Below are 11,763 nucleotides of genomic sequence, written 5' to 3' on the forward strand. Positions count from 1 at the left end.
GACCTTGGCTATTTCTTGACAGCCATATTGTAGTGATTGGTTTAACGTGACTTCTTGCATACACCAAGCTGGTCATTTATGGTCAGCAACTGGTCAAAGCTGATTTAGATGATGGATCAGATGACCTTCTAGACCTTCATCAAGACCACTTTGCACCAGTAACAAACCATCTGCCCAGTTCCAAACACCTTCACCACTTCAAAATATATATATATATATATTATGCTAATGGTCTGTCCCACTTTAACTAAAAAAGTGTCCCATCACAAATATATAAAAGGAAAGATAATAAAAAAAGCTAAAAGTGGGAAATTAAAATTTGAAAACAAACTGAATAACTAATATAATAATTGAATTATTGTGGATATATAATGAGCATTGATTAAAAAAAATTATTTTAAATATATTAAAAAACGTTATCTTTTAGTAATAAAAACTTTGAATTATACCAAACGTCTTCAAATGATAGAGTGTGTGTGTGTGTGTGTGTGTGTGTGTGTGTTTACTGTACGTGTGCTGACGTACCGTGGACAGGCAGCAGATCATTACTGCTGAGGTTCAAATGACTGGACACATCAGGGTCCGAGAGTCCAGACCTGTAATGCGCCTCCCGTTTGTCTTGCGTCTTGGCAGCCGCCGGGTGCGGTACAGGGGGAGAGCGGCAGGGCTGATAAAGCGCGTCTGCCCGGAGGGGTGGAGAGGAGGGCAGAGACAGGCAGAGGGCAGGACTGGCAGGGTGCGGCTGCTTCAGTAGCATCTGAGCTCAGGTCACTTCCATTTCCATCTCAACTGAGAGCCGCGCGCCACAGCGCAGTAGTCAAACAGCCGAGCCGGGAGCCAGAAACCGCTGCGGGGACGCGCACTCTGACCGCGGCTCTGCGCAACCAGGACCCGCCTGCAGGCGACTCTAAACACGCGTGCCAAGATAAACGGAACTTCTCTATTTATTCCCCCTGTCTCCGCTTGGACTGAGAGAAACACAGTTTTACAGACCCGCGAGGTGAACCGACGAGCTGGCACCAACTTCACCGCTTGAGGAACCCTACGTTTGCCGGAGTGTCTTTCCGTGCGTAAAAGGATGGTGAGCGCCAGGTGTCCTAATAGACCGATCCTCCTCCCCCTCCGGTGATCTTGCGCGGGGACTGAAGCTGAGATTGGGGGGAGGAGGGTCGCTTTACCCTACTCTTCAGCATCTTTGACACTCCATCTTTTGGAGTGCCCGCTGGCACCGGTTGGCATGAGACTCTCCACAGCGGCGGCGCTCCTCACCGGCTTCATCTTGGCTTTCTCGCCGGCGTACGACAGCTGTGGACCGGGCAGAGGTCACGGCAAGAGACGGACTCCAAGGAAACTCACGCCTCTCGCCTATAAGCAGTTCAGTCCAAACGTTGCCGAAAAAACGCTGGGAGCCAGTGGGAGATATGAGGGGAAGATAACCCGCAACTCCGAGCGCTTTAAAGAGCTCACGCCCAACTACAACCCAGACATCATCTTCAAGGATGAGGAGAACACAGGTGCGGACCGCATGATGACGCAGGTGAGGGCAGACACACGCGGAAATGTTTCCTCCGAGCAATTCGTTCGGCTAATGGTTAATTTATTACTATTAGTAGAAGTTTCTATCTTACATTTATACCTGCAATACACTCTCAAAGGTTATAACAGCAGTATAGGCCTACTCAAATGTACCTTTCTGAAAGTGTAATATGTGATTAGTTCACCCAAAAATGACAAGTCTTTACCCATCCTATGTTGTTTCTGACCTGTGTGGCCTTCTTTTTTCTGTGAAACATAAAACAATATATTTTGAGAAATACCTCTGTGTTTTTCTCCATTCAAATGAAGTCAATAGTAACTAAAACTTGCATGCAGTGGAGTACTATAACTACTCCTACTATATAATTTTATAGCAAAATTGTCTTTTTCAAGATCAAGTGCATTAGTTCAGGGTACTGTACCTTAGGCTAAAAATTGTAGTGGATACCAGTAAAAATAGGCATCCTTGAAATAATTCAGAAAATATGGTTAAGAAGGTCTGTAAATTATTAGCTAAAAAATTAATCCAAACTAACATCACTCATAACTTCTGGTTCAGCATGTGGATAATGGTTTTTATCAGTGACAGAATGAAGATGAGTGACGTTTGAACCTACAGTTACCAACCCAGATCTTCAGCACAGACAGTCATTAGTGTAATATTTCTAATGCTTCTTTATTTACCATACGGTGTCCTTTGTCTTTGCCCATTAAATCAGTGTACTATTACATTGTCAAATTTGTTGTGGAGATCAATAAAGGTCAGGGATTTGGTTTGGAAAGTACTTGAGATTGAGAAGAAATAGTTAAGAACATATGCAAATTTATAAATTATTTCAAAGTTGAGACTTTCATCTACAGTTAAGTAACTTCACTTATGACTGAGAAAGACCTCCTGGAATAACATGTGGTTCAGTGTCAGTTGTACATTGAGTTTATGACTCAATAACTGGGGTTCGAATCTACAACCCTACCTTCCCAGACTTTTGCAGACAAGATTGCATTACTTGTGTAGTTACCTATCAATGGTGGACCCTTTGTTCATGTCACTTTTCTTCTACTACTGTCTCATAGATGAAAAATGCTTGTGGACGCTGATGAATGCGAGGAAATAGACCACAGTTTATTTTCACCAAAAGATCCTTGAGTTCATTCAAGGTTTCATGTCTTTCAGTCTTCATAACAGAGAATATGGGGGCAGGTTTCATCAAATTAAAGACACAGTAGTCGTCGGGTTATTTTATAACTGCATATTTGAACTTTCTCCCACGGGGCTCTTGCTCAATTTATGTGAATGAATGAACACAAAAAGGGGTGACTGTCAATAAAGTGGAAGGGAAGGGAAACCTGAAACGTTTAATTAAAACAGTGCAGTTGCTGTTTTAAGCGCGATTGGAAAAGAAAACATTAAAACTGCCCTTGCAGATTGAGCATGACCTGTGACTGTTTTAATGTTTACCCGTATGCTTAAACACAACCGCTGGTGATTAACTGCATTCACCCCCTTTTCGAATAGTCAGATATTTTTTACGACGTTGATGTGGTACCAAGTGGAATTTATTTGACTCCAATCTCCCCCTCACCTAAAAGTATTTATATCAGCTCTTTTCCTCTGAATGCCCACATGTTAATATCCAGGAGAGCCGTGTGGGAACTGAGGAGGGGCTCGTAGATCTCACCCCGTCTTTACCTGTCACCTCGTCGGCGAGCGCCGCGCTCGTTTACCTGACCTTCATGCGATTTATGAGGGCCAAACTGTGGCGACTGCTGGAGACAACCTCTGGTCTGTTTTTCCTTTTTATCCTGTGTTATTTTTTTGTTTGTTTTTGTGGCACACGTGTGTAAAAATAGTGGGCTTCACATGCATTTAAGCCTTAATTACACACACATTTTTCTTCACCTTATTTTTGATTCAGCGGCGAGTGGCCTCGGTGCTCTCATACAGGCGCGAGTGTTCAGGGCCCCGCGCCGTCGGTGCACGCAGGGTGAATGTTTGTGTAGGCCGCGGTTAGTGTGAAGGCTCTCCTCCTGAAAACCCGTCGATCTCTGCTTTGAAAGCAAAACTAACAGAGTTCACGGGCTGATTTATGAAGTCCAGTTCACTTTTGCAACCGCAACGAAAAAAGCTGAAGTCCACACTGCTATGTGAATAGGCATCTATTACAGCTCGCCGCGTCGCTATTCTTATCGTCCAATCCGGAGACGTGCTCAAAAATATGTCTTCATAATAAATATCTATATTTGTATTCTTATAACTAAAAACACATAGTTTTCCATTCAGAATGGCATTTCTGAAATCATGCCAAATGCACATATTTCTAGTTAACCATAAATAACTGAAGGTCACCATAAACTGGTTTCAACAGTCTCGGAGGTTATCGATTTTGGTCTTTTTAAAATTCAATGGAAACTCTTCAAGGTCCAGGAGCTCGCTGTTTTAATTTTTGAAATGGGGAAGACTTGACATTTTTTAAATGTCAGTTAGCTCCGCTCTTATATGTGGAGTGGGATAGATGCATCTATTCGTTCCCATACATTTCACAAGAGACACTGAGGGTTTTGTTCTTCAAAGAAAGATTTACCCAGAAATGAAAATTCTGTCATTCTGTTGTTCCAAACCAATGTGATTTTCAAAGGAGATATATTAGAAAAAGCTAACACTTCTTTATTCCATATAATGGAATCATTCACTAAAAATCTTGGCCTTTGCTGTAGAATTCAAATCTCTTTTGCTTGTCTGCATATTCAAACTTATCCTAATCAGTTATGAGACGTGTGAAATCCAGAGTTTGGCATCTGATATTAAACCTGGTGTGCATTGTCTTCTCCTACAAGTTTAAATGTGTACAAATGCAAATGAAATCTATAGAGTTCTGCATTGATGATAATATTTTTTTTTGGCCAACCCAGAAGTTAGCAGCAGAAGCACCTCCAGAAGTGAAAAGCTAAAGTTAAATTATAAGCAAAGTACACCAAAGTCACTTGAGTTCAATGTCACCAACATTAAACATACAACACCTCTTTTAGTCTTAATTTAAAATCTACAAGTTGTGAAGTTTGAGTTAAAAAAGTTAGCCAGAGCATGTACAAACACAATGAGGCCGTGAAAGTGGACTATAGTGAGTAAATGACTGTTTCTGCTCGGCACAATGACATTTAATATCCACAACAACCTTTGTAGTCCCATTTAGCCACATATTAGCAACCACCTTTCAAAACATGAAAAAGAGTTTAAAAAATCACAGTGGGGATTTCAGAATTATATGTTGTAGATAAAAAAGGTGAAAATACATTGAGTTTGTGTTAAATACAGATCTTATTCCAGGCATTTTGCCAAAAACCCATTCATAAAACCCACTGACTTTGGGACAATGGAACCGTAAAGTCATTTCCAGGTTTTAGGAGTCTTGCAGTGAATAACAACTTAATTTTTGATCTTCCCACAATGTCTCTGTGCTATTAGAGCCATTGTATTGATTGACTTTAGAAGACTTGAAATATAGTGCATGAATGATATGGACCATATTTATGATACATTCTATGATGATTTATTTGGTATCTGCTATCCTTACATTTTCATTATTATTATTTGAGAAAGAGCAGTGTGAACATTCTTCAAAACATCTCCCTTTGGGTTCCATGGAGGAAAGCAAGCTAAGGGTTTGCATGTATAGGGGTTTGCATACAAATAAGTGTATTTGAGTGTGGGAGAGTGTTTTATCATTGCTGAGACTTTGACTGTAGTCTAAGCATTTGCTGTACATGTTTTGGATTCAGTGACCCTCAGAGACTCAATAGAGTAACAAAACACACTGGCACTGTATTTTCAAATCAGTTTTCCTCTCCCATACCAGCCTCTGGATGCTGATTGTACAGAACAAACTCAGCTCTGAGAGATGGATCCTAATAGCACAGAGAAACTGAATCACTGAACTGAGATTTAAACAGACAGTCCACAGAGCTTTGTAGAGTAGCTATTGAGTGGAAAGGTAGGTCTCCAATTCGGAGAACAGAAATAGATGGTTTGATGGCACAACTATGTAGTGAGGACTTAGGATGGCGACATCAAAGAATCTCTGCCGTCACTCAGTAAGCAATTTGTGACCACTTAGTTGGTGGTTATCCAGTGACCTTGCATGTCTCGTGGCCTTTGGTTGAGACAGGGATTTATCAGCCCATGGGCTGAGTGTGTTTGTGCTAACCACAAATGCGTCAGTTCTACAGATGGCTGTCAGGATTATATTTGCCATTGCTCACCGCGTTTCTCACCTAGCAACTGCTTGCCACAGGCTTTTGACATGAGCCCAGTAAAATCCATATTTCTTGCAGGAAATTCACAAAGTCAAGACAATGGCCTTGTGTCCTTTCTCACTCAGGCACTCAAAGCCTCCTTCTGTTTGTTTAATTGGTAACTTATGTATCGGAGCTCAACATTCAGTTGGGTTTAAATACTGTCACAGTATGGCCATTAACGCTACATAAACCACCAGAAGTAAAATTTTATATATTTCATTGTGAGACATTGTGACTGATCTACAAACTTCTTTGTACTCATGTTGTTAAGTTTCTTTTTTTCCCCAATGTAAAAAATTCTCACTATAATCGTGGTTACTGTAATATTTTACATGACTAATTTCCTTGAAATTTCACATGAAATGCATGTTCATTATTTGCGTGGTAGAACAACAGATCATAAAACACTTGAGGCACTTGCTGCTTTAGTTGCTAATGTTATTTTATTATCATTGATGCACTATTATAGTTTTTTAATTAATATTTTTAGTTATATTACTATAATTATATTTGAGAAACAATTTTCACTCAAAAATTGCTAAGAAATTTCACATATTATTCCAAAATAACAGCAAGAAACACTGAATTACACGTGAAATTTTTAAATAGAAACCCTGAAATATTTTCTCATAAAACAGTAATAATCTTTGTTATTTACAACTGCGAAAACAATACCAATGTTTTGTTAATGCTTTTAGTTTAAGTTAACGATAATAACCCTGCTCCCTGTTAAACATTTGATCACTTTTCTCATTTATGAATTCTGGTAAGTGTTTCTCATTTGTTATTTTTTGCAGCGCTGTAAGGATAAGCTGAACTCCCTGGCCATCTCAGTGATGAACCTGTGGCCTGGCGTGCGTCTGCGTGTGACGGAGGGCTGGGATGAAGACGGCCATCACGCTGAAGAGTCTCTGCATTATGAGGGCAGGGCGGTTGACATCACTACCTCGGACCGTGACCGGAAAAAGTATGCCATGCTGGCTCGTCTGGCAGTGGAGGCCGGCTTCGACTGGGTCTACTACGAATCCAAAGCCCACATACACTGCAGTGTCAAATCAGGTGAGAGCAGCTGTGTGTGTTTGTGCTGAGGTAGTGTGGGGGAAAGAGGTCAAACGAGAAACAGACTAGTCCATAAGAATAAAAGGTGGAAAAGGAAAGGGAAAGAAACATTTTAGCAAGTCAACATGAAACATCATTTGCATTTCAGTATTTCTGCAATCAGATGTATTTCTTCGTGAAACACGATATTCAATGAGAAAACAGTAGGGAGAGACTAATTTTGGGGAAATTCATTGAATTAAGAAAAGTGGGCATGACAATCTACTGTGGAAAAATCAGGGGTTAGGAAGATTTATAAAAGAAAATAACATAACATAATGCTTTTTTCAGATAGGATGCATTAAACTGTTCAAAAGTGACTGTAAATACATTTATGATGTTACAAAATATCCTTTAAGGATCCTTAAAAATGCATTACTCTTTCAACTGTTTTCAACATTGATAATAAAAAGTAATGTTTCTTAAGCACAACATCAGCATATTTGAATTATTTCTGAAGGATCATGTGACACTAAAGACTAGAGTAATAAATGACATGAGTTACAATTACAAAGAGTTATTTTAAACTGAATTAACATTTCACAACGATATTATGATTTATTTATTTTATTTAATCTCCCTTTTTAACCTTTTTACTTTATTTTTGATCAAGTAAGTCCAATTTTATTTATTTATTTTTTAAATCTAACCATAACTAACAAAGCTTCTCACAGCCATGTAATGTGAGAAGAAGAGGACAAGAGCATGTCTATGGATACAGAGGGAATCCCATTAGATTCCTGTTTCTACACACACACTACACACACTGTGGACTGATGAGCTGTCTGATGTAGAGAGCCATGTTTGAGTCATCTTGGGTATCAGATGTAATTTGTTTGCTTCACATAATTAGATTAAAACAACACTGTCTTGCAGCACTGGGCCGTCTGAAGAATGCACACTTTTCACACAATTTCTAACATTTACTTCACCTTTCTTACTTTTTCCAGCTATGCTTTACTTTGATCTTTATTTCCATGCAAGTCAACACAGGCTTCATTTAATTTTAGCATCTACCATTTAGCTTTTAGCATCTATAGCCAATATACTATTTTTTTATTTTTTTATTTAAATTTTTTTGTCAGGGAAGCATTTTTTTTCTATTATGTTATTTTGCTGTAAGGTAATAATATAGCAACAAAGTAAGACTAAAGTCATTCTCCCTTTAAGACTTCAACGCAACATAATAATGTAAATGCAATCTGTGTGCACAGAACCCTCAGAAAACACCACAGATTTGGCAGAATTGGAACATTTGTCATGGAGAAACTTCTGCATGCTCATTTATTAAATATTTTAACCATTAATTAAGATATGAATAAGTACTTATGTTTAAAGCATTTCACCATGTTTAAATGCATTCTGCAGATTTTCCTCCAAAACATCACAGAAATTGAAAAAAAAGTCTGCAGATAGCTCATAAGCCTAGCTATTAGTATTTTTTTGCCGACCCCTTATAAAGGTGTGATTAACAATTTTGTCTCTTACATTGAATTTCATAATAAAATCTCTAATATTCATTATCTGTTTTTCCCACTATTTCTTTCTCTTTATTCCTTTTTCTACTGTCCTTCCTGCCCAGATCGTTATGCAAGTCAGACGTCCCTGACATAATAAAACTGAGTTTTTAAATATAGCTTATATATATATATATTGTACATCCTTATGTATATATTGTAATTTGTACCGAGTCTAAAGATGCAAGATTGCTGGCAGTGCCGGTCAAATCAGAATCGGTCCACTAGGAGGTGCTCCTACGCCAAGGTCTCAATGAAGAAGTAAAAGTCCCACTTTAAGGACACCACACTGATATTTACCAACTCAACCAATCACTGAGGGAAACATCATAGGACCAACCAATGAATGAAGTGTCAAAAGACTAGAGGTTAATTAATCATAAATGAAGATTAGAAACAGGGGCTTGGGCATGGAATCCATTCTTTATTTCCTTAACAAAACATTCCTTCCATGTTCCTTTCTTTCTCCATCTTCCCATTTCTCTATTCCATTCCTTCCTCAAACTTTTCTTCAGAGCACTCAGTAGCAGCAAAGACGGGTGGCTGTTTTCCTGGAGGGGCTTTGGTGACAATGAAGGATGGCACTCATAGACCAATCCAAGACCTACGAGCAGGAGACCTTGTTCTGGCCTCGATGGGAAGTGACGGGACTGGCGAGCTCGTCTACAGCAAGGTCCTCACCTTCCTGGACCGTAGCCCCATTACTCAGAAGCACTTTTATGTGATCAGCACTGAGGATGGGGCCAGCATCTCCTTAACGGCAGCTCATTTACTGTTTGTCTGGGTTGGAAACTGCTCCAATGGGGGCCAGCCAAAGCCTGGATCCCTCCGGACGATATTTGCCAGTGATGCCCAGCCAGGGCAGTGTGTGCTGATCGTCAATGAAGGCAAACTCAGGATGCGTGTTTCCCAGATCTCTCAAGTGGAGGTGCGGGAGGACCGGGGGGCTTATGCCCCACTTACTGCCCATGGGACTTTGGTGGTGAATGGGGTGATGACCTCATGCTACGCAGCGGTGAATGAACCACAGCTAGCTCACCGGGCATTTGCACCTCTACGCCTTTTGTACAGCTGGACCGGACCAGATCGGATCCTTAAGAACGGCCGACACTGGTACTCTCAGGTCCTACTCAGTGTGGGAACACTACTGCTAGACTCAGAACTCTTCCACCCTTGGGCCTTAGAAGATCATGAAAGATGATGGATTGAAACAAACTCAGAGATGAGTGAAGGGTGGGAAGACTGACAGATGTAAACGACTGAACGCTCAGGGTTTATGACTTAAGGGGATAGTGCTAAGTGAAAGTCATGACATTTGTCAAGTATGGTATTGGTGCTCTGCATTTAACACACCCAAGTGCACACACACAGAAGTGAGTAGTGAACACACACCCGGAGCAGTAGGCAACTATAGATCCAACTCCCGGGGAGCAACTGGGGGTCCAGTGCCTTGCTCAAGGGCACTTCAGCCATGGGTATTGAGGGTGGAAGAGAGCGCTGTTCATTCACTCGCCCCCACCTACAACTCCTGCCAACACCGAGACTCAAACCTGCAACCTTCAGGTTACAAGTCCAACTCTCTAACCATTAGGCCACAGCTGCCCCCATAAAAAGTTAGGCGAAATATGTACCGAAAGCAGCTTTTTAATGACTAAAGTGTGTAATTTTATACTTTTACAATGTTAATAACTGAGGAAAAGCATCATCACAGTCTGTGAAAAGGTCCAGTGGTTGAATCAGTTTTGGCTGTGTTGGATTTTCAAGCAAATGGAGTAATGTCAGTGTATACACTTTTCAGGAGAATCATTATACTTATAGCTGTCTCTGCATAAGCTAAGAATATTAATAATAATAAAGTATTTCACATTGAAAAACTTTCACACATCACTTTTAACTGTAAAAAGAGCAGATTACAAACTGACCTCTTGTGTTTCTTCTTACAGAAATTGTGAGAGACCAACCATTGTCTGTGCCTTATGTTTGTTCGCTATTCCGGTCTCTTTTGTCATTAGTCTTAAGACAGTCTGTTAAAATATTGAAAAACAAAAATTGTTTTTTGTAATATCATTAAGATGATAGTAAGGTATTCGGGTAAAGTATTTAAAATCTATTTTTTTAATTAAACTTCACACAAATTATTTATTTTGTCTCGTATTTGCTCTTTGCTGGCTATTACAGTTTATTTAATTCATTAATTTGTCATCTGTTGGATCTTTTGTGTGTGTCAGTGGTTCTCAGCCTTCTTGACTCCAGATCCCCCATTTGATCAAGACATTATTGGAAGGCCCTCCTGTCTAAGCTGATTTTGACCTCTGGTACTTCTGTCGTAATAAAAAAAACTTGTTTAGAACCACTAGTCTATGTAATTGTTCCCTGCTGGTGAAAATGAACAGTACAGAGTGAAAGAGAACTCAATCCCACCGAGCATGTGATATTACACCAGTGAATGGATAAACTCTCCTCTTACCAATGAGACCATCCGAACATGGCATTTAAACTAGTCTCATCTTTCAAATTCTCAAGACACCAAAACCTTAGGTTGAATGGCATGATATATTGCAAGCTTTATTGTTGTCATCTTATAGAAATGTATTGCAGCACATGTTATTGACTTTTCATGATGAACCTCTTGTGTTGTGTTATTATTTCCCACTTAACTGGTGAAAAGCATCTGCTAAATGCCAGTCAAAATGTCACCGGTGTGACCAACTTTTGGAAATCTTTTGCTTCAGATGCCACAGACCCCCAAAAATAATCATTATGTTGCAAGGGCTCCCCATTCATTTTCATACATTTTCATGTATAAAGAACAAACTTCTTGTGTAAACAATTGATACTGTAGAACGTTGTTATCCGGTGATTATGTGATTTGCTCTGATTGTATTCACCTGTTGCCACATCAAAGGACTCGTGAAAAGGAGGTGCATGAGATGTAGCAGCGGCTGTGAGGTGGGTGACTTGTGGGGTTACGTTTGGCTGTCTCTCGGGGACAATAGGTCCTCCGGAGATGAAGATAGTCAGTTAGTTAGACTCCGGTGTGTGTGAGTGAGTTGAGCTAGGAGGGAGGGGTTAACTATTAGAGTCACCATCACCTCGCGGGATTGTTGTTTGGCGTTTTTGCCCGACTGTCACGCTAACTTAAGGAGATGAATGAGGCTATAATTGGACTTGAGTGTTTCCCCCGCTTCTGAAGGTATATGGACTAGAAGTAACGGTGAACTTCCTCCCCGTCTCCGATTGGAATGATTTCCCCCTGACGGTCTGTCGTGACTGCTCTCTACCCCATGGCTGGGTCCTGTAAACCGGGGGAGAGGGAAGT

The 11,763-nt window shown here is 40.2% G+C and overlaps 1 protein-coding gene across 1 annotated transcript; it reads left to right on the forward strand.

The window, feature by feature from the left end:
* Positions 1 to 649: 649 nt before the first annotated feature.
* LOC132151375 (indian hedgehog B protein) lies at positions 650 to 9,768 on the forward strand. The gene is made up of 3 exons (XM_059559488.1): positions 650 to 1,537; positions 6,627 to 6,888; positions 8,960 to 9,768. The coding sequence occupies exons 1-3, from the start codon at positions 1,238 to 1,240 to the stop codon at positions 9,643 to 9,645; spliced, it is 1,248 nt and encodes a 415-aa protein (XP_059415471.1). The 5' UTR covers positions 650 to 1,237; the 3' UTR covers positions 9,646 to 9,768.
* Positions 9,769 to 11,763: the final 1,995 nt, after the last annotated feature.

This window comes from Carassius carassius, chromosome 10 (genome assembly GCF_963082965.1).
Source record: "Carassius carassius chromosome 10, fCarCar2.1, whole genome shotgun sequence".
Lineage (NCBI taxonomy): Eukaryota > Metazoa > Chordata > Actinopteri > Cypriniformes > Cyprinidae > Carassius > Carassius carassius.